Source organism: Gallinula chloropus (assembly GCF_964237585.1).
Source record: "Gallinula chloropus genome assembly, chromosome: 18".
Lineage (NCBI taxonomy): Eukaryota > Metazoa > Chordata > Aves > Gruiformes > Rallidae > Gallinula > Gallinula chloropus.
In genome coordinates, this window is record NC_140103.1 from 10804772 (window position 1) to 10832546 (window position 27775).

Sequence of the window (27775 nt, forward strand, 5' to 3'; positions counted from 1 at the left end):
CCAGGTTTAATTGCACTTTATTTTTCAAGAAGTGAAATGCAAATGCCTCAGGTTTTCTGTCAGCAGTGGGAAACAATGAGTGGAATCTGTTAGTAACAGTCCCCACGAGGACAGGGCCCAGCTGGGCAGCAGCCACAGTGGGTACCAGCCTCAGAGCAGGGGAATCCCAGAACATCCAGCTTTCCCAGACCATCACATTCAGCCCTGACCTGCTGCTCCCTGCTTTGGCCTCTGGAGCTGCTCCCCAGGAAGCTGGGCTGGCTCCATCGACCCTGCTCCCCAGGAAGCCTTGTGGCTGCAGCTGGGCTATGCCCTGGCTTTGGCTTCACCAGTGTTGGCTGCCCTGGGCACCCTCCCACTGCTGTGCGCTCCAGAGCCCTTCCACATCCCAAGAAACAGGGTCCAGGGACAGAGAGAGGAGCCCAGGGTAGAAACTGAACTGTAGTGGGGTTATTTCAAGCACTTCATTTATGAACTGAAGGGGGTTATTTAGACCTGCTCATCGCTCTGAGCTGTGTTAGTGCCTGTAATGGGGAAGTGGAAGTGCTGGGAGAAACACAAGGTGTGTGCCCAGCTGTCTGTCTGTCCTCACTGCTTCCCCCTCTTGGCCCACTCAGACTGAAAAATTCCCAGCCAAAGCCCTGGTACAGCCCAGCTGAGGGGGTTACAGGGGGGTGTAGCTCAGCTCTGACCACCCCCCCTGAACTCAGTGCTGTGACCATCACAACTCAATCAGGAGAAAAAGGCACAGGAGGGGCTGGCTGCCCACAGCTGCTCTGCTGCAGTGCTGCTTCCACCACCACTGAGACACGGCCCAGACAGAAACCAAACCTCACCTGAGGTGGGAAACAGGAGAGGAGGGGGCTGTGCTGTGACCCATCAGGTCTCTGGGGCCTCAGGCTCCCTGTAACACAGAACTGGGCAGTTGCCTTCGTGCCACAGCAGTTACAAGATGCTACATCTGTGCCTGGAACACTGGTCTGGCAGAGCCCTGATTTTGGGGTGCCCCTCAGCAGGCTGGGGGTCAGCAAGCACCACAAATCAGTCTGAGCAGCCTGGGCTCAGCCCCAGGTCCCTGCAGCCGCCGTGCAGAGTGGGCAGATTCAAGAACCACCCCCCAGGGTCTCCTGGCCAAATCTCCTGCTGCACATGGCTCACACATGGGGATGAGAGGGTGTAGGGGCACCCTGGGGACTAAGAAATATTCCAAGGACATCTTCCCAGGGGAAAGGAGGAGAGGTTTTAGTCTGTCTGTTTAAAAAAGTAGTTACCTACTGCAGGGTCCTGCCAGACTTGTTCTTCTGAAGCACTTGACAGAGTTTGTATTTGCATAAAACTTCAGATTAACGAATCAACGGTTCACAGGAGTAGGACAGCAACACAGACGTGCAGCAGGACCGGCTGGTTCCTTCAGCTCATCCCACCCAAACCTCTGTACACGTCTGTCAGGTCAGAACAAGGGGTCTGGGTGCTCACCAGTGTGAAGAGAGGCACCTGCTCCCAGGCCCTGGCAGAACAGGAGCCTGGGAAGCCCCCGGTTGCTCACAGTGTCCCACACAAGCAGCTTGTCAGCACTAAGTGCAGGGGAAGAGGCTGTGCCCAGAGCAGGGGGCGTGCAGGCTCACCAGCCCACTCTTCATCCCAGCCAGTCTAGATCATCATCATCATCATCACCAAAGAGCGGAGCCGGAGGGGGACGCCCCTTCATGCTCTGTAAGCCAAACCAGAGGGAAACCTGTCAGTCTGCTCAGCTCCCCCACAATCAGTAACTACTACACACTTCCAGCTCCAAAACCTGTCACCCTTAAGGAGATGACAGCAGGAAGCTTCACAACTGAAGTCTGTTCCTGGGAGATGCTTCCAGGCTGAAGGCAATCGGAGGGGCAAGACCCTGAGCCTCTCCAATCCCCACCAGTCTCACTGACTCCATTCCAGTGGGATTTTGCCATCACTGCCTCAGCCAGGAAACCCCACCAAGCTCAACAGGGAGCAAACCCAGAGACTGCAAGAGCACAGGGGAAGCTCAGAGCTCAGCTGGCAGGAGCCAGGCAGCCCCTGCTGCCATGGGAAGGGTTTCACAGCTAACAGGAGTGGAAAGATACACACGTACCACTTCCTCTTCATCCTCCTCTTCAGAGGGAACCTGAGGCTTCAGAGGCTTAGGAGATGCTGTTTCAAAGAAGTTGTCATCCTCGAAGAGGCTGGAAGAAGACAGAGAGTTAACAGTTCTCTGGGAGGTAACTGATCTGTTAAGAGAATGATGGAAGAGCTTTGTCACTGGGGGAACTTCAGGCACCAACTATTCATTGGGGCAGAATGTTTCAGTAAGGAGACCTGGCAGGTGCCGCTGTCAGATCCCAGAACATTCCCCTCTGCTCAGCTGGAACCCATCACCAGCTGCTGCTTCCACCCTGGCCTGAGCCCATGCAGCTCATGGCAAGAGCAGAGCACGGGCTGGGCAGCTCAGTCTCCTCCAGCCAGCACTGACACCCACCCACACGTGCTGCCCTGCAGTGGCACCACCATGGACCCGGCCCTGATGAGCTGCTGTACTGGAGCAGCAGCACCACAGCTGTCCTGGTGGTCACACCTCACCTGGAATCGTTTTTCCTGGGGCTGGAGCTCACTTCCTGCTGTCCCAGCCTGTCTCTGGTGTGAGCTGAGCCCGGCTCTGCTCTGTTGGAGGCTGAAGCAGGGTCCTTCTCGGAGCTGGCTCCATCCAATGCATCTGTGCAGCTCCCTCCCTCCCCATTTAAGGGAGGGGGCTCTAAGCTGCCTGCAGGCTCCTCTGGGGTCTGCTCCACAGCTGGCTGCTCTGGCAGCACAGCCACATCTGCCTCTCCTGGTTTGGCTTCTAGAGCAGAAGGTTCTGCAGCTCCTGCCTGCGAAGACGCTCCGGAGGGACTGTGTTCGGTCTCGGCTTTGCCGATGGGACCGCGCTCCTGCCTTCGCTCCTCCGCCTCAGGAACGGGCTCTCCAGCAAGCACAGGCCCCTTCTCAGCACCCAGACAGGACTCAGCTCCAGAAGAGAGATGTTCCTCCTGGGTCTTCTCATCTTCCAACACCACACTGCTCTGTGTTGCCACCTCCTCCTCAGGAGCTCTGGGCCCATCGGACAGTGGAGCAGAGTCCCCTTCCTGGCTGGATGCTGTGGAGATGGCAGTTGCTTCCTCAGGAGCAGCCAGGGATACAGCATCCTGCACTGGCTGGTGCTGCATGGGTTCTTCATGGTCCCCCCTTGCTGCAGGTGATCCCTCCTGTCCTGCTGCTCCTGTTCCAGACTCCTCCTTTTCACTGTCATGCTCAGCTCTCTCCTGCTGCCTGGTGAGCAGCTGCAAAGTTACAGTCTAGAACAGATATGGAGCAGAGAGTATGTAAGTCAGAGCCCCAACATAAACCACCACAGATCCCTGCACTGCTACACTGGTGAGGGGCTGCTTGCCACCCACAGCCTTCTACTGTTACTTGAGTCTCACAAAGCAAAGGTGTGTTTTCAGCCCCAGCCTCTCACACCGACCACCTGGTATCACCCCTGTACCTTAATAGTGTTCATGACCACACCCAGGACTGTCCTGCCACTGTAGGTGTCCTCCAGCTCAAACTCGCCCTGAAGAGACTGAAACACACTGTTCATGATCTTCTTCACCTGGAAGGGAGAGGAACAGGAGACAGAGACACAGTCTGTTACCATCTGGGACTTGACATCAGACCCCGCTCCAGGGGAAGGAGCAATAAACCCAAACCACACATGGGGTTTCCAGAGAATCCACTTTTCAAGCCAGGAATTCCCATGCAGAAGCAGAACACATCGTGCCACCTTCATTCAGAACCATTCTACAGGCACCAAGCCCACCCCTCAGAACTGCAGCTGCACAAACCCAAGGCCACTGGGTTCTTATCATTCTTTCAGTGTTTAAAGCTAAACCTCACATCTTAAGTTCTCACTCAGAAAAAATAATAAGCAACTAAGTGCTCAGCAGGAAGATGCCATCCTCTCATCCTCTGTAGGCCCCTACTAGAAACACAGAGCTTCTGTGAAAGGGCTTCCTTCTTAGCTCTGCTTCAAGAGAAATAATTCAGGGTAAGCAGGAGATACTGGACAGCCAAGCTCACTTCTTCTGTGAAGTCTGCAGGTGAAGACGTGTCCTGCTGCTTCTCCAGGTCCCGGATGCGTTCTTCATAGCGAGTCTTCAGCACCACGGTGTCAGACTGCAGTGCTGAATACTGCCAAAGAGAAACCCCAGGTCAGAGCAGCTCCAGAGAGCTCCAGGCCCCTGGCAGTGGGTGGGTTACCTGCAGCCTGTGGTTTGGCGAGGGGCGAATCACCCAGTGGGGCTTTGACTGGAGTTACAAAGATGGGACTGAAAGGAACAGCACCACAACAGAGACACCCAACCAGGCCAAATCCTTGGAGATCCACAACCACCTCATTAGCTCTTTAAAGTTCACACCAAGCACAGTGTGACTGAGGTGCCAGTGAAACCAGGGCTGGGTTTCACCAGACCTGGCCTGGTTTGCTGGAAGCAATGCAAAGTTGTTCCTTCCCTCCCCTGTTCTTGCTTTACTGGACACAGGCAGCCTGATCACTGCACTCCAGCCCTCACTCAGCTGCTGTGCCATTCCCTTTACCTTCTCTTTGATAGGCTCCAGTTGCTCCAAACGCTGCTGAAGCTCCAATAGCTTCTGCTCCTCTGTCTGCTTCAAGTGTTTGAGTGCTGTGAGCTGCAGGACAAGAACCAGAGCCCATCAGTGTGCAGCCCCTGACAGTGTCCCCCATGTCAAAGCAGGTCCTGCTCAGACACAGTCACACAGACAAGAGGAAGCGACTGTGGCTGTTGCTTTAGTCTGAGGCCAACATCATCTCTGCTCACTCTAATTCCAACCTGCAGGAGTAAATTCCCAGCCCACCACCCCAGCGTGACAGATGTGGGAACAGACACACCTCATGGACAAGACCAAAGTCTGGGTCAAGAAATTAAGAAATAAATAATACAAGTAATCAAGCAACAGTTGATTACAGGTTAACTGCTGATTACAGGTACAGGGCATCTGGGATTACTGTCAGCAGTGAAGAATGGCCTCTTACCTTCTCTTCCAGCTGGGACACCTGCTGCTGCAGAGCATCTCTCTGCTCACACACCTCCTGGTACTGCCTCACGTGCTGCTCCTTGGCAGAGGCCAGTGTACGTTCACACTTGGCTTCCCACTGGGATTCCAGCTCTGCCTGGAGGAGTGAGAGCTGCCCAGCACACAAGAGAGCGTTAGGCACACACACAGCCTGTATTTGCACAGGCAGCAGCTGCCAGCCCAGGCTGCCCCTGGCCCCAGGGTGAAAGGTGCAGACTGCTGCTGCCCCAGCTCCTGCCCACACATCCCAGAGCTCCATTCCAGCCACAAACCCTCTGGCTGAGAGGGTCTGGCTCAGATTTCAGATCTTCTGGCATGTTTCTAAGCGGTTTTGCATGTTTCTAAGTGGTTTTTCACTCATCAGCAATCCTATTTTCTTCTCTCCACCGCACACTCTTTGCCTCTCCTTTCCCCACAGCCTAAACCCAACTCTGAGCCCCAGCCTACAGCAGTGCTGCCCAGACCTTGTGATTGGAGTCAGAACCATGGGGACCTAGCTGCCTTCCCACTCTTCCTTAGGGACACCAGTGGCAATCCCACAGCCAGAAGCAGAGCCAACACAGGCCAGCAAAGCTATTTCAGAAAGACAATGAAGAAGTGAACCCTATGTTAGTGTTAACCCTTAAACCCAAGCAGGTAATATTTGTGTTCTCTCTCTCCCTGAGCATCTTCCTGATGAAGAGCAGCACCTTCCTTTGCTGCAGGTCCCTGCACACCTTCCAGACACTCACTGGGGAAGCTCCTGTGACTGCTCACCTGCTCTGCTGCTGCCTGGTCAGTTGAAGTCCGTGCCTTCTTCAGCAGCTGTCGCAGCTTGTCCAGCTCCTGCTGATAGGATCTGCGGATTTCCTCCATCTCTTCCTCTGCCTGAGCTCTCTCAGAGAGGGATTTCTTCTTCCTCTCTGCAAGATTCTGCAATACAGAGCAGGATTTAGAATAGGTCAGACTGCACTGAAGGAGCTGCTTCTTGCTGTACAAAGAGCTTCCTAGAGCAGAGAATCACACCCCTCTCAAAATCAGAGAGCTCTTTTACAGGTAGGAAGGTTAATCTATTACTGGTTAAAATGTTTAGTAAAATAAAATTCACAGGAGCACAAAGGCTCCAGCAGCACAGGGATACCAGCCTGCAGAAGAGTCAAGATCCACCTAACTTGCATGTTTACAAGCAACACTGGGTTTCATTTCAGCAGCCAGCTGCTACCCTGTGTGCCTCCACAGCATTAGCACCAGACATACCCTTTCAAGAGTCTCCTTTTCCACTCTCAGGTCCGTTAGCTCCTCTTCCAGTGCACTAATCTTCTTGTCCAGCTGCCTGCGGCTCTGCTTCTCAGCTTTGAGTCTCGTCTGAGTGTCCTCAGAAGCTTCCTGGAGCTCTGCAGAAAACACACTTTACTCTGTGTGTACTATGTATGTCAGATTAATACAGCTGGGGGCTGATGAGAAGGAACAGTCTCTCTTGCACAGTAAAATCAACAACACTGTTTGCAGCTGCAATAGGAGTGAGAATTTGTCAGGGCAGCAATGCTTATACTTCAGCTTTTATCTCATCTTTTCACCACTGGAACACCTCTGGTTCTTCTACAAGCTGTCAGACAGTAGCACCAAGAGACTGCTTCTACAAAACACTTCCCTGTGGCAGGACAACTTTCTTTGTAGGTTGAGCCCACTTTTCCTTTTAGTGGTAACAAGGATGCACATACCCTTCAGACATTTCAGTGCATTGGGATCTTCCTTCACCACCCTTGAGACTGATCCTAGGGAAAGCAGGAATGGATATCCTCCCCCCCCCTCCCCAAAAGAAACAAACACAAGCCTTATGGCTCAGGAAAGAGAATGACATGGAGGAGCTCTCATGGAACAGGCACAAGCATCTTACCTGCTAACTGTGCTTGCAGCTTGTTGAGCTGGGTCTCATGTCGCTCTGCCTCCTGCAAGGCAGCAGACAGCTGTTTCCGCAGGTCCATCTCCTTCTTCTGATGGGCAGTGAGCTCCAGCTGCAGCTGGGAAACCTGTGCTGTGGCAGCTGCCAGCTCCTCAGCAACTTTGGCCTGTATCACAAAACATAGTGGGGGGGAAAAAGGGAGGAAGAGAAAGGAAAGGTGAGTGTGAGGAGGCACCAGGACTGTTCTCACAAAAGAGCTGACGAGGAACTAGAGACTTGATCAGGAAGCACCTCACACACATCTCAATGGAAGAGGCAATGATAACTAGCTTTTCTGCCATGCTGCTGCAAGCCCTTTGGCTGTAACCTGCCCAGACTCACTAGAAAGTTGCACAAGGCCACCAACAACCTCATCACCACGTTAATTCAACTCAGAGTTTTCCTGAAAAGCTTAAACATGCTTTTAGGACTATTCCGAGTGCCTGGTAGCTCTGGTCAGCGTTTTCCAGCTACAACAACACCCATTCAAGTAAAAGTCTAGGCTCCAACATCTAATTAAGTTCAATAAGCTGACAAATCATTGAAAAGCCACACAAAACACAGGCTTGTTCCAGCCAAAAGAGCACCTTCTCTCCAGAGCACCCAGCAGAGTCACCCCGAGGTGCCTGCACAGGCAAGGCTGTCGCTTTGCAGTGTAGTTCTCACAGTCACTTGTGACCTGTTTAGGTTCAGCATTGCTCAGGCAGTGACTCATGTAGACCAGGTACTAATGCAGCTTGAGGACAGCTTTTAAACAACATGTTAGGAGAGGCTCAAGGCGTGGAGACAAAGCCAGAGAGTCACGTTCCCAATCCTGTTGCACGATACACAAGATTCAGAGGATGCTCTGCAAAGACAGAGCTACATCAGCAAACGTCACTGCTGCAGGGAGTTACCTCAGCAGCACCTGTAGCTCTCCCTACATTCAGCTTCAGGAGCTCAGGAGAGCTGGAGCTTCTCTCTGCGTTATCCCCTAAGAGACCTAAAGCCTTTATCTTCAGACTAGGACCACCACCTTCTGGCAGAGAAGGGCTGTCAGCAAAACTGTTCCAACTCCAGTCAGCACAACTACCTGCTGACCTTGTGGGCTGGAATCCCACACCATTTGTTTAAAGAGGCAGCAACATTTCAGGAGGGACTGGCTAAAACCTCTGATGCTCCATGAACATCTCTCTGCAGTTCCAGACAGTGACTTCTCAGCGTGCCAAAACCAAAGGGCAATGCCACGGCGTCTCTAAAGGTGTTGGGAACACTTGCCTCCCTCTTCAATGGCACATAAAAGAAAAGCAAAAGGGGAAACTATGCCAGGCACTAGACCTAAGTTTCTGCAACAAACCTACACAACATCAGCTCCAGCCTCCAGCTCTCAGGTACCAAGGATCTTACACAACCTGTGTCTGCTCTGACAACTACACAACCACAGCCGACCACTCCCAGGGGTGGGCAAAACCAGCAGCAGCGTGACAAAGCTCTTTGAGAGGGCTCCCCAAGGGGAGCAACAGCTACACTGACAGTCCTCACACTCATTTCCAAGTTGAAGATCCATAGGGGTTGGAAGGGACCTCTGGAGATGAACTAGCAGGATTACCAATCAGCTTCTAGCTAGTTCAAGAGGGAGCTGGGCTGGCACTACCTAGGGCAGGATTATCTGTCACCTACACAGTCAGTAGACACACTGCCTCACCTGGTCCCAGCCCCGATCCACTGGCAGCATGTGCTGGGAAGAGAAAGCAGCAACAGGAAACAGCAAGAGTTAAGAACACAACTTGAAAGGCAGAGGCATTAATCATCATCAGAAAAGCAAACTGCTTCATTCCAGGAGCCTAAGGCATGCCAGGGAAAGCCTTTAAATTATTCCACAACTGTCAAAATGCTGAGACAGAAAAAGGGAGTGAAGCCTGGCTTGAAACAGAAGCAGCTGAAGGTGTCCTTACTGCCCATCACACCCTACAGACACAGAAGCAGTCCCACATGTGACTACTGAGGAGTGTGGGTGTTACTTATCATCACGGAACAGAAACCTTCACCTAAAGCTGCTGTGAGCTCTGCCAGGGTCAAAGACCTGCAGCCCCAAAGCAGCAAGCTCCTAATAACTCTTCTCAGTGATCCTGGGTACAGATGCCTGGCCCATATCACAAAATATATGGTGAATCCCTATTTTTATGTCAAGAACAGATAAAATAGCTTAAAATTCTCTTCCCAGACTCTGTTCATTGTGATCTCGGCACCTGCAGTCCCAGAGCACGCTGTGTTAGGTGAAAGGAAGAGGAAGGCATTCCAGCCTTCATATTTACAGTCAATGCTCCCACAAATCTAGGGGAAACCTCCTCCAGTGCAAGTCATGCCAATACTGGTCAGTCTGGAGTCTGCTGGGATTACCACCTAGGCAGTGACTGCGGGGCCACGCAGAGTCCTGTCAAAAGATCCCTGAAGATCCTGTCTTGTGCTCACTGAAGTTGCTTCCTCCCCAAGTCACTTCTCACACAAGCTGGATGTGCTCACTGAGAGAAAGGAACTCTGTGTATCCTTTCAGTGTGACTTAGATATTATGGGTATGTGACCTGGGCTCTCAGTGTCACAACACAGCTCTCCTTCACCACTCACAGCAGCGGTTACCAGCCACACATGGCTCTGCTCCTCAGCACAGTCCCTGACATTTTGAGGTGCACTGAGTTACCATTCTCATGCAGAGCAAGCAGTTACCATCTCACATTTGAGCTGGAGAGGTACCCAGCTCAGCAGGGGAGCACGGTGCAAGCCTGAACTTGGTGTAACTTGAGAAGCCAGTGCCTGAGAAAGCAGCAGAGACACGATGCAATTACAGACCTCAACACCTACCTGGGCTAGGCTGGCATGAGAGGGCCTTACAGGATGTGCAGCCATGCATAAAAGTGTCCTGAACTGTTAGAAAGCTATTTCCCAAGGGGCCCTGCTCACAAAGTGCAACACATTGTTGGTAGAAACAATCACCTTTTGGTTAGTATTTAAAAAATAAAAGCAGAAAAGTGCAATGAAGCTCCAGTGGGAAGTAATGTTTTAGAGCTACATTCACTCTAGGGCAGTGAAAGGGAAGAAATAGAACTTTTCTGAAACTGTCAGTGCAGCTAAACCAACCTGGTACATTTTAAACCCAACAAAGCCCTGAGATACCCACAGTTCCTTTGTAGGCCACTTTCCTACAAAGTTAACAATAAATCACTTTTCTGTAACAGAATACTCAAGCTATGGCAGCAGAGATCTATGTTTCTATCCTCTGTGCTGCTGCCATGAAAATATGTGGGGTTTTTTGCCTCAAAACAGCTCTCAAAACCTCAGTTCAGAGCTGCAGCAAGAGACTGACTTCAGCTTTGGCTAAGGAGGCTTCTGCAACAAGCAGCCCCTTCCCAGGCTGCAGCCAGAGGTCTATGACTGCTCACTGTCACCATTACCTTCTCCTGCTCTGCATGCAACACTCTTGCCTGTGTGTTTTCATTTGTTGTTTGCAGTGAATGGTTCCTCTGCTCCATCAGCAAGTTACTTTGTTCAACACACCTGCAGACAGGGGAAGAGGCATGAGCATTTCTTTATGTCAGTGTGGGACCTGAAGCACCATGTTTACATCAGTATATGACTTTTGTGACAGAAAAGCTGGTGCTTCAAGGCAGTTTTTGTCCTACCAAGTCCCAGGCAGTATGGCATGATGCACCCTTTGAGCAGCTTGACCTCAAAAGAGCAGAGTGGGTGTGCCTGGCAGGGCAGGGATTGCATCCTTTGGGTAAGTGTTGCCACCTCCTCACAGCATGTCTAGTGTTCCTATCACTCCATCAAGAATTTTGATAACCTGATACCCACCCATCTTTGCCACATCCTAAAACAAGTTACTCCCCTTCTTAAACAGAAAGGAACACACCCCAACAGTGCAACTAGGGCCACCACATCCCCTACAACTTCTTGTTTCTCACTGAAAAGCTAGCAAAAGGAAAGCAACTCCCAGAAGCAGAACAAGTGTGCTCAAAGAAGACAGCAGGAAGGTGGAGTTTTTCCCCCCTTTGACACATTCACATTTACTGCAAACCAGAGGTGCCCTGCAGAGAGCAGGGTGGGTGGAAATCCACACTTTTAATGCCTTAAAAATAATGAAAAATATATCAGAACATGTATCTACCCTGAAGAACACCCCTCCTAGTTACACCTAACCAAGTGTAAGCTAGAAAAGCTTGTGCCCCTCCACTCCTTACCTCTGATTCCGCTCAATCAACTCACTGATCTTCTCATTCTGCTCCTCAATCCGACTGCTCTTCTCAAATATCTCTTGCTTCAGCCTCTCATTCTCCTAAAGCAGAGCATGAACATTCACCTTACTCAGAGCTCTTTGCAGCAGTACCTAAACCTTCATTATGGACAGAAGCAGTACAACAGTGAGATTTATCACCAGCAGCAACATGACAGGAAGGTGCTGTTCAGTATTTAGCAGGAATCCAGGCATGGGGCAGGGGTTGCCAAACCACATTCTAGAGAATACTGGGTCTGGTTGGCTTTTTCACCCACAAACCCCAAAATTGTAAGGCTACTACCTAAAAAAACTGTACAGAGCATAAGATTGACTAGTGAAAAAAAAGAAGTGGTTCCTGCAACATGGTGAAACTCCATTCTGCAGGATGCTGTGGGTTAAGTGGAAGCTGAATTTCTCTCACATGAATTTTTGGCCAAGGCCTATTAAACACCAGTATATCAAACCTGGCTCAGAAAGTACCTGAACCACAGATGGTTGAGAAGAGCTTTTTTGAGGGGGGCGGGGGCAGATCGTTGTGTATCTCATGCTTTTATGTAGGCAGCTGGTTTGCAGACTCAAAGAAGACATGGGTGCTTGGACATCTGAGCTCAGCCCATACAGCTGTCCTCATCAGGAGCCACCCAGCAGGCTCCAGTTCCTTATGGAGGTAGCCAAATGAAGCTGGCCATGCTCACCTGGATGATGCGCTGGATATTGCTCATGATCATGGAGGCTTCCATCGTAACTGAGGAGATACCTGGCAGAAGTGAGCTGTTACCAGAGGTTTGTTTCTTCAACTCCTCCACCTGTAGGGAGAAGCCATCCTTTAGCCAAATGAAATGAATTTATGGGTAGAGATAAGAGTCAGACATCTGCAAGGATCCACTTCACTGCTCCATCCCATCGGCTGCGGGGCACATGCTACCATACCAGTGGTGACCCCTCCTGAAGGCAGTGAATCTCTCCAAACATAATGCATCATAGGAGATGTAAGACAGAAAGCAGCAGTGCATTCCCCAAACCTACTCTTATCTCTTCCACAGGAGCTGAATCGCTGCCACCTCAAGACCTGCTAATACTGGAACTTCCACCGACTTACTACAGCACTGGCAAACTCAACACCCACGTTTAAACCCAGCCAACTCCTCAGACTACATTTGGAGAGCAAAGAGCAGTAACTCATTAGCAAGGCCACACATTACCTTGGCAGCCAGATGATCCATTTTATCTACCACTTTGCTCACAGCCAGCCGGATTTCAGTGTTGTGCTGCCGAGCTTCTGTCATCAGAAAGGACGTAACATCCCCGGGGGCTTGAATGGGAAGAGAGAGAACTACAGTCACAAGGGCTGCACACAGACACAGCAAAAGCAGTGCTGAGCAGTTTGAAGTCTGCCAGACAAGGACAGCCACTCTCCTCCCAGAAATAAAAGGTATTTTCCTAGGAAGGTGAATAGGCAGGTGCATGACGACAGGGAATTCTTGAGCCATGTGACAGCACTCTGGTGGGAAGCCCCAGACACACCACAACAGTACACAGGGAGGTACAATCAAACAAGAGCAAAGGTTGGCTTCTGAAACTTTACACTGAAAACACCTGTGCTCCAAGAGAGGTTCAGCTGTACTTAAGTCTTCCCCACCAGGGATTACTTAAATGGTTCTTTAAATGTCTTTAGTCCTTCTTAGGTTGCACCTTTTTTGGAGGGTGGGGGGGTTACATCCTCCCACTTAGCAAATGCCCCTACAGGTACACTTCAGTTCTCTCCCTGGCTGGTAGGATAGCTGTTTACTATTACAGTTCTATTTATAACTAGAAGTACCAGCAATAAAATACCTTTAATAATACACAACCTTGGGAATACACCTAGAAATTCTCCCCCCTTTTGCACTGCATGTAGTTCCTTCAGGTAAGGAAAAGATGCATATTTCTTGGGCAGAATTTGTCTCTGTTGGGTATGACAGAAAGATTAGAATGTTTGAAAAAGCACAGTACTACAGGCAGGATGAATACATATGTGTGTGCTACCACTGCTACCTAAGGCATTATAAACAGCTTCCTGCAGGTACTGCAGCCCTCTGAAAGGTTTGTCCTTTTTTAAACATACCTTGGTATGGTGTGGGATACATCTGGCCTACAGGCTGGAGTTGAGAAGCAGATGCAGCAGTCTGGGTGTAAGCAAATGCCATTCCTGGATATGCCTTGAGGAACAAGTTCAATAGGTTAGAGTATGTTTTGGTATTTCTCCCTGTGGTTCTTGTATTTTGGAAGCCTCAGAGCAATGATGATATTTGGAAAGAGAAAACACAACTAGGGAGAACTCAAACAACAGTCACCATAAAGGCAGAGAACTAAGCTGCTCTTCTTTCAAGGCTGATAACACGTGTTCAAGTTACTACAGCTTAGTAAGTTACCTTCCCCACTGACATTTAAGCAAGAGCATTTACACTGTGGTTTGAAAGGGTGTGAAGGGTTCACTGCAGCTTACCAGTGAGAAATAAAGGCAAGCACCAGGCTGTTCTAGGAAAGGTTCAAACACTGCAACCAACTCGACTCAAACTTCACTGCTGGGTGCTCATTGGCAGCTAAGAATGCTGTCTGCAGGCTGAAGAACACATGAACTGCTAGGAGTAGCTCACTCCTATCAGTGGACTTTCTCAGGCAAGGGAAAACTCCAAACAACACAACTCAGGCCAAGTTTTTACAAGAATTCAGGACATCAGGGTCAAGCTTTTGAAAACAATACATCCAACTCACTGCTAGATGAAAGCTTCACTTTACTGACTGGTTTGTATTTCACCAAACAGAAGAGCCTACCTTTAACTTGTTACTTGACACAACTCCCCAGTCCCAACACAAGGAAAATGCAAAGCCAAAGCAATGCACCAGGGTTGGGGGTTTTAGGGGTTCCCCCTCCCTAGTGTTTGTATTGATTATCAAATATGTTCTTCCTTTGCCTGAACCCTTTAAAAATAAATGATGCTTTATATGCAACACAGGTCACTGCTTGGTTCCCAAACCCTCCAGAAAACAGGTTACATGAAACTAACAGAAACCAAAGGGTTTAGACTTCATAGCACTGTTTGCACAACAGCTTTGTACTAGTGCTTCACTACCTGATGTGGCAAGTACACCATGTGTTAAGCCCCTGAAGTTTCCTTGCTGGCAAGCATCACTTCACAGCAGCAGCACCACAGGCCTTTTAAGAGGATTATTCTTTTGCTGGGTGAAAGACTGTGATCCAAAAGACATGTTCAGTGTACAAATAAGCTGTCTCAGAAAACCAGACCATAACCAAGAAGGATTTCACCTGAGTTTTGTTTTCACCTGCTGTACAAATATTTGGAAGTTTTTATTTTATCCACTACATTAAAGTCTAGTTAATTCTTAGCTTGACTTTAGGAAGCCATCATCAGGCAGAAAATTAGTCCTTTTTCATTAAATTCTAACAGACATGTGATGGAAACCTGAGAATGCCAAAGAAGAGTCACAAGGAGCAGCCCCTGGGATTTTTATCCTTAAATACTGCTATACAGTCCCCACTCCCAGCAACATGGAAAACAGTAAGACTTATTAGAATGGACAGAAGCATCAATATCCTCCTTGATTTAATTTTGGTACCTGAAAACCCTGTGCTCCTCCAGGCAGAGTTGAATGGGGCTGGATCGTTGCAGGTATTAAAGCAGCAGAAGATACTGAGGGTGTAGAAACAGCTGCTTGAGGTACTGAAAGGGAAGAAAGAAAATCAGCATGCCATGAAGTAGCTAGAAATAAGTTTAACTCACCCACTGTGAAATGGCCAAAAGGAGCCACTGAATAGACAAAAGTTTAACACAAGCCTGTCTGCAGCCTTGTGAAAATTAAATCCAGTCAAACAAGTGATAAAAGGTCAACAAGAGTCATCTTTCACAGAAATTTCACTTCCAGCTACGTTTAAACAATCTATTTTCATTCAAACAAAGGTAGCTCTGAAGTTTTCTGCCCCAAGATGTTACTCTGACTCTGAAGCTTGCTCAGCTGACCAGCAGCTGACTTTACTACTCCCTCACGGGAAGACAGCTCAAGCATACTGCAGAGGTGCCAGCCCTCCGATGCCCTTGGGTATTATTTCCATCATTTTCAAACAAAAAAATCTATTTCTGTTCACTAGGAAAGGATTTGTTAACAGTTCTGTTTACAAATGACACATCCTAGACACCTCAGTGCCACACCAGTGCACGCAGGGACAGAGCAGCTCACACACTGTGCTTCCCCAAGCAGCCATACGTGCGCAGGGTCGCAGTGAAGACATCCTCCAAGGACTTGATGAATTACCTACAGAGCTTCAGCTCAGCATGCCTTATTAGTAGCTGTCAGTTCCCAAAAGGAATCCTCTACTCACAGGGCCCTTTGTAGGGGAAGCCTGTGATCCCAGGCTCAACAGCGCGTTACCTGGTGCTGACACCGTGGGCAGCACTGCATGGGCTGGCTGCGACGGTCTCACAGAAGATGAAGCAGCTGGTTGCACTGTCCCTCTCAGCGTGTTAGGATCCTAAAAACAGTTCTGCACGTTACAAGGAATGCTAAATAATGAGCAAACAGTTAATTGGTCAGCTGATTAACCCAACAGAATCCTTCTGCCACAGCAGCAGAGCACCCGTTCCCTGTAGGAAGGGAGAGCTGTTGGTAGGGACTCTGCTTTAAGGGATTCCCACTGTAGAAGCAGCATCAAACCAGGTCACACTCATGCAGTGGGTGATGTACCTCTATCTCTGAGTCACTGGAGTCAAGCTGGCCGCCCGCTGTCCCAGCAAGGAAAGGCAGCATGGGCTGGCCCATCTTCGCCATCCGAGAAATCAGCTTTGCCTTGGCTACATCTGGATTCTAAAAGAAACACTTGCAGTTACTCTTCCCATGGCTGTCAGCCAAGGATTTCCACACAAGACACACCTATGAGGTCTGGACACTCTTAAATCACTGACTTGATTCTGGTTCTTGCAATTTTTCAACGACTCTGTGAGAAACTGATTTTCCAGCCCACAAGGTAACACTGTGGATCTGTTAGTCTGGCTTGTTTTATAAACTGTTTCTTCTGGGTTGACACTGTCATCACACCTAAAAATCTATCCCTGCACAAAACACTGCAACAAGAAGAAAAGGTGTTCGTTAGGGAAGCTGCTTAGCAGCTTTTTCTATCCTGGGGCACACACAAAATGTCTTCTTCTCATGGAGTTACATAAACTTATATCAATGTGTCCCAATTCCTCTTTGATATCCATTTTAAATTTGTCCAATTATCCAAGAAGATTACTGTCCTTGTGAGTACTGGCATGGTCAAGGTAGCTTTGCCCTGAAGAGTAGGAACTAGGACTGAGGTGCCTCACGTTCCACTAATCCCTTCAAAAACCAGGCCCTGGCCTGCTGTCAGGGGAGCACCTGAGAGCACCTCTGTGTAATGTTCATTTTATCTTAGTAACACTGAACACAGAGGCAAAACCAACCCAGCTTCCCTACTAAAGCCTTCAATTTAGGAAAAAACCAGCACTTACTGCTAGCTGTTCACTGATGGAGTTTGACTTGGCCCGAACAGCTGGCTCCCTGAAAAGCCAGACAGACAGATATTGGTATCAGAGATTAACAAAGATGAAATTCAGGATCCACTATTCTGCATTTGAAAAACATTTTCTTATATCATGAGCATTTCTTTTCCTTGTGGAAGATTCTTTGCAGCTTTATCTGTACCATTCAGAACATCATTACAGGCAAGCTCCATGGCTGTGGAACAGCTAATTACAGAGAGATGATTTTGAGGATTGTTGTACCACGTTCTGGCACAATTTTAACCAAGTCCAATAGCAAACTACTCACAGCAACAAAATGAGCACCTAAACTTCAACTCCTCAAAAGGATGGCTGAGCCATTTACTCAAGAAACAAGCAGCAAGGTAAAATTTGCAGTTAACCAAATCAGCCATTACCCCAGACCAAGCCATGACTGCACTGCTACCCAAGATGAGAGCTGTGGCAGCTGTACCCATACACCTTAGTCATGCCAGGTCTCAGCACTGCTGCAGAGGAATGACTTCTTTCATCTGTGCCCATTTCAGCCTCCCTAAATCTGAAAGTCAGCATTCAAGCAGAGAATAGCCTGCAAGGCCTGTTAGCAAGCGTTGCTCTGCCACACTGCTGGCATTCAGCTGGCACAGAGAACACTGTGGTAAGGCAGCACTGTGCCAGATGTTTGTGAGCACTGTCAGCTTATAACACAGCAAGTTGTGTTGCTGCTTCTTACCCAGGCTTTGGGGGTATCGTAGATGGAGGCAATAAACCAGTGTCTGCAGAGAAGCCATCTGAATTGGGTACTGGAGAAGGTGCCTGAGAATCTCTGGAGCTTACACTCTGTCCATCTGATCCAGAGGATTCCTTTGCCAACTTCACCTTAAAAAAATCATGTAATAAAAAAACCAAAAAAAACCAAACAAAAAGATGATTTTTTTGGGTTCCCACAAATTTTTTCCAGCAACTTGTTTACTTTTGATGTCTACTCCTCTGTCAAACCCACACACTGCCATCAAAAGCCTACAACCGACTGGAACTGGAGAAGCTGAGTCTTTAGATCCTGCTGCTCCTCACCAGGAGCATTTTGTTTTCCCAAGTGACTCACAAATAAAACAATGAAAAGATCCCAAGACAGTTAGAACATCCATGCCTTGGTAAACAGCCTAGAGGGATTTTTTTGGATTCAGGGTTTTGTGTTTTGTTGGTCTGTGTTTTATTGGGGTTTTTTTAAGATACTTATCTTCCTGAGTTATTTGCTTTGTAACAGTTTGAGCTGTAGTTCTCATGCCAAGAGCAGGCTTTCACCTTGCAGACAGACACTGCCACCCAAGCAGATGTAAAATAAACACTTCGCAGGAGACACTCACCCTCCTGACTTCCACCTCAAAAACTAGAGTAGAGTCTGGAGGGACACGGCCAGCCACTCCCTGAGCCCCGTAGGCCCACGCTGGAGGGATGATGAGATACCTTCGTCCTCCTTTCTTCATCCCCATCATTCCTTCTTCCCAGCCCTTTGGTTTTCAGAGACACAACAGAAGAGAGAGCAAACAGTTTGATCAGTGACGTGACTTTCTTCTAAATCACTCCAATTTAGGCAGCTTTAGGCACAAGATGTGGAAGATTCCAGAACACACATAGAGAGATTCTTGTAAAATCCTATTAATTTTTCAGTCTGCAGCATTAAATCTTTGTCTTATAACAAGCCACAACAGTGAATTTTGAACTGCAATGTTAATTTAAGACTAAAGAGCTAATGGGATCCTGGGGGGCATCAAGAGGAGTGTGGCCAGCAGGTCACAGGAGGGGATCCTCCCCCTCTGCTCTGCCCTGGTCAGGCCCCACCTGGAGTGTTGTGTCCAGTGCTGGGCTCCCTGGGATAAAAAAGACAGGGATCTCCTGGAGAGAGTCCAGAGGAGGCTACAGAGATGATGAAGGGCCTGGAGCATCTCCCCTGTGAGGAAAGGCTGAGGGAGCTGGGGCTGTTCAGCCTGGAGAAGACTAAGGGGGGACCTTATTCATGTTTATCAATATCTTAAGGATGGGATGCAGGGGGAAATGGGCAGCCCCTTTTCAGTGTCTGTGGGGACAGGACAAGGGGCAATGGCTGCAAGTCAGAGCATAGGAAGTTCCCCACCAACATGGGGAAGAACTTTTCCCCAGTGAGGGTGAGGGAGCCCTGGGACAGGCTGCCCAGGGGGTGTGGAGTCTCCATCTCTGGAGAGATTCCAGCCCCATCTGGATGCCGCCCTGTGCCATATGAGCTGGGGAGCTGCTTTGGCAGGGGGGTTGGACCCCAGGAGCTTTCCAGGTCCCTTCCAACCCCTGGGATTCTGTGCACACAAATCCTGCAGCTGCAGGTGGCTTGCAGGGCAGCAGGCAGCGCCTTCTTGCAGCATGCTGGGAAAGAGCAGGACTCCACATCACTGGGAGTTTGCTTCCAATTTGATGTGGTTAGATTTACAGTGTACTCAGAGAAAACAGCTGTGGAGAAAGAGATTTCAAAGCCAGAGTGATGCAAACTGCCAAGTGGATGCTGGAGGTAACAGGACAGCTACTGCACCCAGGCTAAAAACAAATTAAAAAAAGAGGACTGTGTGTCTTCAGTAAAGGACAACTTCTACCAGTCATCTGTGAATTATACAGGTAACAGAAGAGATCTGAACAAAAGCATCTCCCATTGACAAATAGATCCTGTTGGATAACATCCAGGAGTACCACACCACCTGGACCTGGGTAAAACCACTCCAGGCTGCATCTTTCACTAGGCCACCTTCAAACTCATGAGGTGCCTTCACCCTCCCAGGTGTTCTGCTGAGGCACAATGAGCAGGGAAGAATCTGAAGTTCTTCTCAGATTGATATCTTTGGGGAGAGGGTTCCCTGAGAGCAAGGCAATGTATTAAGTTACTTCCAGGGAAAAAGAAAAAAAAGCTAAAAGGCATGTACCACCCTCCTAAGCTCCCAAGCTCTTGCAAACTGGAAGCTTCTTTTTCCCAAACAGGACAGCTTCTCTCTAACACTGCCACTGAGAAGGAGACTTGGCTATAGGGCCCAAATTATGAAGAAAATGAAGTTTGAGTCACTGTTACCATCTCTTATCAAATGAAACATGTAATGGGAGTAGCATGTATGAATCCTGAAGATCTTCAAAGCTCTGAGACTTTAATTATTATAACGAACATGCCACTCTACCTTGATGACCTTCCCGGATCCCAGCCTCAGCCGCAGCAGCTTGTCTTTGTTAACGTTCGAGTCAAACACCTAGAGAGTTGAAAACCACAACACACAGGGATTTCCCAGCTGCTTCAGGACTCTGAGCTGTACTTTACAGATTCCATTAACTCTTCAATCTCTTGTGTGCTACATCCCATTCTGCTATTTCCAGAGTTAGCCCTCAGATGCAAGGCAGCTGGAGCATCACTTTCTTCGAGCAGTAACAGCTGGACACTCAGGTTTTAAAACTGGTTTAAGCTCTGGGTGGATCAGGCCAAGTACAACACTCACTGCACAGCAGTTTGACACAAAGCAGCAAGCAACTGTCTCGAAGTTCTATACATTAAACTAAGACATAGACAGCAGGACAACTCTTTCAGGAGATGAGGAGCCTGCTGCATTCTGTTGATAGGGAGAAGCATGTCAGGCAGACCAAGAAAGCCCTTTTCTATAGCAAAAAGACACAGCTGCAGATGGATGCAAACACAGGAGCCTCTGCCATGAATTTTGCTAAGAGTAAAAACAGCAGATATGTTTTAAAGGTGATGCTTTGAAACATTAGAGCATTTCTTTTGCTTATTAGCAGGCTGGTTTGGACACAGCTATAAAGGACATAAAAGCAATCTCCTTCTGCTGGCAGATGTGCTTTGTGCCAGACAAGGCCCTTCTTATCACTTGTCTCAAGTTGTTTCCAAAGCAGCATAGCTGGCTCCATTGGCCCTTCTCACCATTTTCATTAATATCTGAGTGCCTACCCAAGCTAACAGCATCTCAGTCACCTCCTCCTGCACAGTAAGGGAATCCCTTATTATTCTACAGGGAACACACACAACCTCACAGTGCCATAAGTGGCACCTTTAACACCAGCACCACTACTATGCCGGATGCAGCAGGTTTCTCCCAGGGACTATCACACTCACTGAGCATCAGGAGGGAACAGAAGTGTCTTTACCTGACCAAGCCCGTTGTTCTGGAACAGCCAACCTGTATAGGCAACCTCCAGAGAGTCTCCTCCTTCCACTCCCTGCCCTTCTCCAAGGAGGAGATCCTGGCAGAGGACGGAATCGAGCACTGGGGAGCTGTTGCATTTGGCAATGCATACCTGCAGGAGGAAAGCCTGTCAGCACCTCTGCCACTGAAAGAGTGTGCTCCACACCATTCCACTATGGCTCATTACAGATCAGATGCATTTCTCACTGTACTGATGGAGCCCAGGTTGTTGCCTTGTCTCTGTGTGGAGTTTTGCTGAGCTAGGTAAGCACACACCCCACTCTACCGAGCCACTGCTCTTATGGTACTTGAAAGCCTCCACTGGAAGCCCCATCAGAAGTCACAGGCTGCTCACCTCAGAGGCCTGGATCTACACACACAGCTCAGCCAGGCTCATCCCAGCTCTCAAAGCTAAACATCAATGACAGCACTACCCTGGCCCAGATCCTTTCAGCAACAAGGAGCTCTCAGAGGTACATCTTCATCCCCCTATTTCTCCTAACAGGCCAGCAAGTCATGCCTGGCACAGAGGGAGTCGTTACCTGCCTACTGAAATCCATCGCTGCCTTCTCTGACTCAAACATGATGGACCAGTTTTGTCTCTGATCATCATAGAACGTACTGTAATTGTTGGGTTGAACCTGTGGGGAAGGAAATCAGTCCCATGTTGTTTGAAAAGATGGATTCAGCCAAAATAAAATAAAATCCACATCCAAAAGAGGCTTAAAGTAGAAGCTACTGAAATTAAGCAGAGGAAGAATCCTGCTGTGTTGCTACCCAAGTTCAGAATGCACAAACCACCTTTTATTTACATGCTCATTATTGTAACTCAAATACTTGAGTAAATATTAAGTTCTTCCTACATGCTGCAGCTTTCACAACATGGTGAATGCTTTCCCAAGCTTCTTTTTAGCTAGATCTGTAACATAGCCCAAGGTGTTTAAGTATAAGTCATCTCCTTTTCATAAGTACTGAGTATATTTAGACCTCCAGAGTCGATTGGAGGAGTCATTCTTCCCTCACTTCTAAACAGCCATGCTGCCACTAGCTGAGCACAGAATCCATTAATCTCTCAAAATGTTCTTATAAAGCTAAAGAGCAAGTTAGCAGCCTGGGCAGAAATTTGGACTGAAATTCTGTTTCAGAGTAGAATTTCTCCCAAACCAAGAAATTTTATGTCACCTGATGACAAGCTGAGAGCAGCACATCCACACCCCAATACTGTGTGAAACTGGCAGAAACTGGAACTTCCTGAGAGATCCCATTTTAGGGCTTACAATGCTCCAAGTTGTTCTTACCAGCAGAAAAATGCTGAGTGTCAAATTTCTGAGAGAAAAACATTTCCTTGCTATCATTTCCTTCTGCTTGCTCAGTTATATTCTTTCAGTCACTTAACCACAAATTATTAGCATGATGACTTTTACTCTGTTTCTACTGCAAAACTCAAATCACCTCCTCTGTGCTGGAGAGGTAATAACAGCCCTAATAACAGGCCTCCCACAGAGCATGAACTCACATTATGAAGCCTGCTGATGAAGTGCTCTGCACAAGGCAGATGTAACAGTGTCTTGTGCAATGCATGTTAGGAGGACGAGCAGAACAGTGCTCCCAGCCACTGTGTCACCTCTTGCTGGGTCAGTCAGATGTTTGACTACAAAAGCTATCATCTAAGACTTGGGAAAGCATTTCCAACTCCTGCTTGCTGTGAGCAATACTGATCACTGGAAGCTTACACATCCAGAGTCCTACCGTGAGCACGAAGCCTGGATGGATCCTTGCCGTTGCAATCTGTTGCTGCTGACTGATGTAAAGGATGATCCTGTACTGGATTCCACAAGGAATTGGGCAGGGAAGAAGAACAAAGAGCAGAAACTCAAAACATCTTCAATTCTAATGGGCTTTGTCAAAACCTGAGCCTAGGGCTACAGCATTTGTCTGCCAAATGCACCTCATGGCAGCATTTCTCACAGCAAAAATACTTAACACAGTTTTGCAGCCTACTGAATCCCTCTGAAAACAGGCAAGCCTGATTTAGCTACAGGAACTGAGTAATTCAAACCAATTATTTTGCAATAAGATGCTCCCACTGATCCCACATGTTTGTAGTTACTGGAAAGATGCTGCACTAACCCTTTACTAACTCCTAACACATGGCACACAGGCATGAAGCAATGTGAAAAATTGAGGAGCAATAATGGGGTGGAGGGAGATTTCTGAGTACTAAAGAACACAGAGCATTATACTGACACACTGCCCTACTAGCAGTGAGCTAACAAGGGGAACTGCTTTCTTTTAAGCACCTGCAGGAATGGCTCCTCCACTCAGCACAGCTAGCTGAGGGACAGGGAGAAATCCACTGTTCCCAGCTGCACAGGCTGAGACATTACACAGGCAGCCTGACAACAGCTTCCTTCCACCAGCCCTGTCCTTCCCAGCTCCCCCAGGAATGTCCCACCTGAACACTTCCCATATCAACAGCTCAGGAACTAGTTTGCCAAACTGCTATTTTTAATGGTTTTTTTTCCAAAGCAGAAGCAACTTAGTGAGACAACATGAGTCAGGAACCAAGGGATATGAAACACCAACATCAAGGACAGATCAGAGTATCCAAAGCGCCTTTGAAACACACCAATTCACTGGCACAAAACTTAAGCAGAGCATCTGTACTACAGGACAAAGTTTTGCTTCATATTGATGCCTGCACACAGAGATTTGTGATCCAGTGGTCAAAAACATTCTGAGTAAATATCAAAATCACTTCCAGAAACATTGGAAGAGGTGCAGTGCCTGAAACACTGAAGAATATTTCAGGCACAAGTTGTAGGAGATCTTGGAAACTTGGGGACTGCAGAAAAGGAAGATGTCACCAGGGTAAATGTCTGAGCCATAAGAATACCTAGAAAGTCGTAAGCAAGAGTGGAACCAACACCCCCTACATGAACTGCAAACACATTCTGGTGAGTTCAGGGAAACACTACCTCAAACCAGTGCACTCTCAGCAGGAAAATGTTGAATTAGTGAAGTGTTTCTCACCTCTTTAGTAGCATGGTTCCCCACTACAGCTGCTCCATACTTGCCTTGCTTCAGGTACTGCCCATTTGTACTGGAAGACAAGCAAGACAGTCAGCTGCAGAACCATCCCTGCCCCACACTTCTCTCTATCATTGCTGAGCTTTTCTTCTCTAGAGCTCAGGTCCCTTGCCTCACACCTTAAGTGCTGGGCAGCCTTTCTCAGCTTAAAGATGTTATGACTTTCTGCTTGCCCACAGATTACAGGAACACACACACTGGGGGGTGTTAACTGAAAAGTGCTCTTCTCACAGAGCCAGGGCAGCTGGGTTTTTACATGACACAGTGTGACATGGACAAAGAATTGCACTGCTGTCACTCTATGCTTGTGCCTCAGCTCTCCATGAGGGAACATACAAGACGTGGGCATAGAATCCCAGGGGTTGGAAGGGACCTTGAGGGATCATCGGCTCCAACCCCCCTGCCAAAGCAGCTCCCCAGCTCATATTGCACAGATAAATAAGCATCCAAGGGAGCAGTCCAGATAAAACCCCAGTGCCAGGCCTGCACCCTGGGATGTAGTTCCCTTAATGGCCAAAGCCAGAACTTGCTGTTTGGCAACTGCATAACCCTAAATTACAGCACGACCCCCAAAACCTTTTTGAGCAGAAGCTTGCACCGACATGTAGCACTTGCACCATGCTGACATGGGTCTATAAGCAACAGTCTCTTCCCACTCATCCAAAAAGTATCTTCCCTTTATGATCAGGTCTTCAGGTCCCAGAGACACAGAGAACCCCTGCTGCACTTACTATCGATAGGCATGAACTGCGGTGGCCACAAACACCGATGGGGCTCCTGAAGCTGCTGGGGCCACAGGAGCCTTCTGGGCAGCCTGACCTGCTGTGGAATAAAAGCAGGAATATCTGTCAGCAACACCGAGCTGGCCTGGCCAGCAGTGGTACCACGACACAGTCCTCCCCCCACAGAGAATCACAGAATCCCAGGGGTTGGAAGGGACCTGGAGAGCTCCTGGGGTCCAACCCCCCTGCCAAAGCAGCTCCCCAGCTCATATTGCACAGGGCGGCGTCCAGACGGGGCTGGAATCTCTCCAGAGATGGAGACTCCACACCCCCTGGGCAGCCTGTCCCAGGGCTCCCTCACCCTCACTGGGGAAAAGTTCTTCCCCAGGTTGGTGGGGAACTTCCTATGCTCTAACTTGCAGCCATTGCCCCTTGTCCTGTCCCCACAGACACTGAAAAGGGGCTGCCCATTTCCCCCTGCATCCCATCCTGAAGATATCGATAAACATGAATAAGGTCCCCCCTTAGTCTTCTTCTCTCCAGGCTGAATAGCCCCAGCTCCCTCAGCCTTTCCTCACAGGGGAGATGATCCAGCCCCTTCATCAAAAAACCAAAAGTAACTCCAGTGGATGAAAAACCCAAGAGTGATGTTCCAAAGTCACCAAAGGCCACCAAGAGTAGCCCAGTGTGGGTAGGGCACTAAAGAATATCATCACTCCAGGAAACCAAATGAATTCTTTGCACCACTTCTCTTCATGAAGGCCCACACTCCCCCAGCAAGACACAGGTCTTTCCCCAGGCTCAGGCACTTACCAGCTGACCCCTGACCCTTCTTTGGCTGCTTTGGTGCAGTGTACTGGAAAAATTCATTTCCATGGCTTGAGACTGTTTGATCCAGACCAAAAAGAGAGGCCAACCTGGCACTGGAAAGAGAAAGAAACTGGTTTACCTCACTTAACAAGGGCTTTATAGATAACAAACACTGTTAATTACACGTTTACAGCAAATACCAAGTGTTTACTCTCACTTTAGAAACAAACAAAGGGATGAATGTTAAGCAGCTCTACCCTAATTAGCCGTTTGAATAAGCGGAACTTTTAGCTGAAGAGGCTGGGTAAGTGGTACAACTGGGTTTCGTTTCCTCAAAAGTTACCCTAAGGAGAAAGAAGGTTGGAAACTACACTGAAAAGTAAGTGACTTCAAAGCAATGCTAAGGCCTGCCCTCAGATGAAGTAAATGACTGCTACAATGGTGAAAGAAAAATGTGTGACAACAGAGAAGCCACCACTCAGCACCAGGATTTGTCATCTTGAAACTCATTCTTCCATCAAGTTTTAAAATAACAGATGCTTTAGGTTACTCCAACAAGATACACCCCTTGCAGCTTTAGTGCTTAAAGCCCATGTAAGCTCACCTGCCCCTAGTGCCACAGGACACGTGAATCGTTCACACTACGATGCAGAACCCACAGGGGACAACCCCACTGCCTGGGGGGCTGCAGCACTTTACATGAGATACTTAAAATATATAACCCTTTACTAAAAAGGGAGTGGAATGGTTTAGAAGATTTGTTGAAGCTCCTGGAAGGAGATACAAGAAAGGATTCCTTCAAGGAATACAAGGAAGATGTGGGACTGTTGGAGAGGGGTCAGAGGAGCCACAAAGATGATCAGAGGGCTGGAGCAGCTCCCCTACGGAGAGAGGCTGAGGGAGCTGAGCTGGTTCAGCCTGGAGAAGAGAAGGCTGTGGGGGGACCTCATTGCAGCCTTCCAGTCCCTCAGTGGAGGAGAGGAACAGGAGGGGAATCAGCTTGTTCAAAGGGTAGATAATGGCAGGACAGGAGGGATGGAGCGAAGCTGAAGGAGGGAAGGGTTAGATGAGATATTAGGGGGAAGTTCTTTGCAGAGAGAGTGGTGAGGGGCTGGAACAGGCTGCCCAGAGAAGGGGTGGATGCCCCTTCCCTGGGGGTGTTCAAGGCCAGGTTAGATGGGGCCCTGGGCAACCTCGTGTAGCTCCAGGCCTGGAGGTTGGTGTCCCTGCCTGTGGCAGGGGGGTTGGAGCTCTGTGACCCTTGGGCTCCCTTCCAACCCAGACCAGTCTGTGAGCCTATGAAGGTGGTCGATAAGCAGGCACGACCAAAATGACGAGATCTCAGGGGGCAACAAGCGACCCAACTGGGCGTGCAGCAGGCTGGGGTGACAAAAAGAGCAGCTGAGGGCAACCGAACAGCGCTGGAGCTGCCACCCCCCATTCAACACCCCGGCCCGGTAGTGCCGAGCCCTGCCCTCCGCGTCCTCCACAGGCCCGAGCAGCCGGTCCCACTCCTCCAGAGGGTGTCCTGACGGAAACCCCGCCCGGGCGTCCTGTCAGGAGAGCTCAGACGGCGGAGACCCCCCCGTACACCCCAGGCCTCGCAGCCCCTTCTCGGGGCTCGCCCGTCGCCCCCACCGATCCGGGTGGGGGGGGGGGGGGGGGGGGGAGGGTGGGAGCCCAGACACACCACGCCCCCCGCGCCTCAGCACCGACCTCACCGGGCGGTTTTGGCGGGCGGGAGAAGACCCCCCCGGAGCGGCACGGCCGGCAGCAGGGAGCGCTCCGCAGGCCGCCTCACCGGGCCGGAGCAAGGCCCAACCCCGGGGCTGCTGAGGGGCCCGACCCTCACCGCCAAGGGATTAACACCGGGGCCGCTACCCTGCGGCCTGCCCCTGCCTCAGAGCGACGGGGAGAGGCGGCCGCTTACCCGCTGGCGGGGGACAAGAAGTCCGCGTCGTCCTCCTCCGCCACCGCCGCCGCCCCGAACATGGTGACGGACCCGCCACCACCACCACCAACCTCAGCCCGGCGGTGTCGCAAACGCGACAGCGAAGCGCTTTCCGGCGGCGGCGGGACGGGACGGCTAACGGGGAGGTGGGAGGAGGAGAAGGAGG

The 27775-nt window shown here is 49.3% G+C and overlaps 2 protein-coding genes across 2 annotated transcripts in view; both read right to left on the reverse strand.

Moving 5' to 3' along the window:
- On the reverse strand, positions 1-27650 carry FKBP15 (FKBP prolyl isomerase family member 15; the record flags this gene model as incomplete). The annotated part of the gene is made up of 30 exons (XM_084272454.1): positions 1-1711; positions 2111-2201; positions 2596-3347; positions 3539-3646; positions 4114-4224; positions 4630-4722; positions 5087-5239; positions 5884-6039; positions 6364-6500; positions 7004-7175; positions 8733-8765; positions 10477-10579; positions 11266-11360; positions 11996-12106; positions 12503-12612; positions 13405-13498; positions 14919-15022; positions 15729-15828; positions 16041-16160; positions 16826-16874; positions 17568-17713; positions 18202-18345; positions 20026-20094; positions 20999-21148; positions 21579-21677; positions 22786-22860; positions 24070-24139; positions 24858-24948; positions 25662-25771; positions 27589-27650. The coding sequence occupies 30 exons, from the start codon at positions 27648-27650 to the stop codon at positions 1637-1639; spliced, it is 3783 nt and encodes a 1260-aa protein (XP_084128580.1). The 3' UTR covers positions 1-1636.
- RPL12 (ribosomal protein L12) overlaps positions 1-27775 on the reverse strand; it is a 58923-nt gene that overhangs the window by 30891 nt on the left and 257 nt on the right. The window lies entirely within an intron of this gene.